Source organism: Rhamphochromis longiceps, linkage group LG14 (assembly GCF_057381845.1).
Source record: "Rhamphochromis longiceps isolate RC_006_pf linkage group LG14, R_longiceps_female_GT1.1, whole genome shotgun sequence".
NCBI classification, from domain to species: Eukaryota; Metazoa; Chordata; class Actinopteri; order Cichliformes; family Cichlidae; genus Rhamphochromis; species Rhamphochromis longiceps.
Window position 1 is genome coordinate 41,425,045 of NC_140570.1, and position 426 is coordinate 41,425,470.

The 426-nt window shown below is 32.6% G+C and overlaps 1 protein-coding gene across 1 annotated transcript in view; it reads right to left on the bottom strand.

Annotated features, from left to right (window-relative positions):
* Positions 1-254: 254 nt before the first annotated feature.
* The window catches only part of LOC146654824 (olfactory receptor 10A3-like), a 978-nt gene continuing 806 nt past the window's right edge, over positions 255-426 (bottom strand). Inside the window, exon 1 of the mRNA XM_085380587.1 lies at positions 255-426. This exon is cut by the window's right edge and continues 806 nt beyond it. Coding sequence (XP_085236713.1) covers positions 255-426 — 172 coding nt within the window.

Below are 426 nucleotides of genomic sequence, written 5' to 3' on the forward strand. Positions count from 1 at the left end.
TAATGTTAATGTTCACATCAAGCAGCAATAACACAGAAACAATTATCTTTTCTTTCATTATTCAAACAGTTTTCAATAATCTGTCTGGGAATGAAGACACTTCCTCATTTTTTTACATCTCCATTATTTTTATTTGACTGATTTCAATGACTGTTAGACATGTCTGCATCAGCTGTCGAATGGTAAATTTCCAAAGCATAAACAATATATCATATGTAGAACCGCTCATTCTTCATATCAGTGTAGTTTATCTCTTATTTCTCAATCTGAACAATTTTGATTAATATCCTGCTCTTCCCAACATAACCTAAGAGCAGATTTTTACATATGGTCCGTATTTTGGACATGTTCAAGCCATACATGACAGGATTGAAGAGGGGCTGACATGTAAGAAAGTACACTGATAAAAATATCCGTAACATGTTT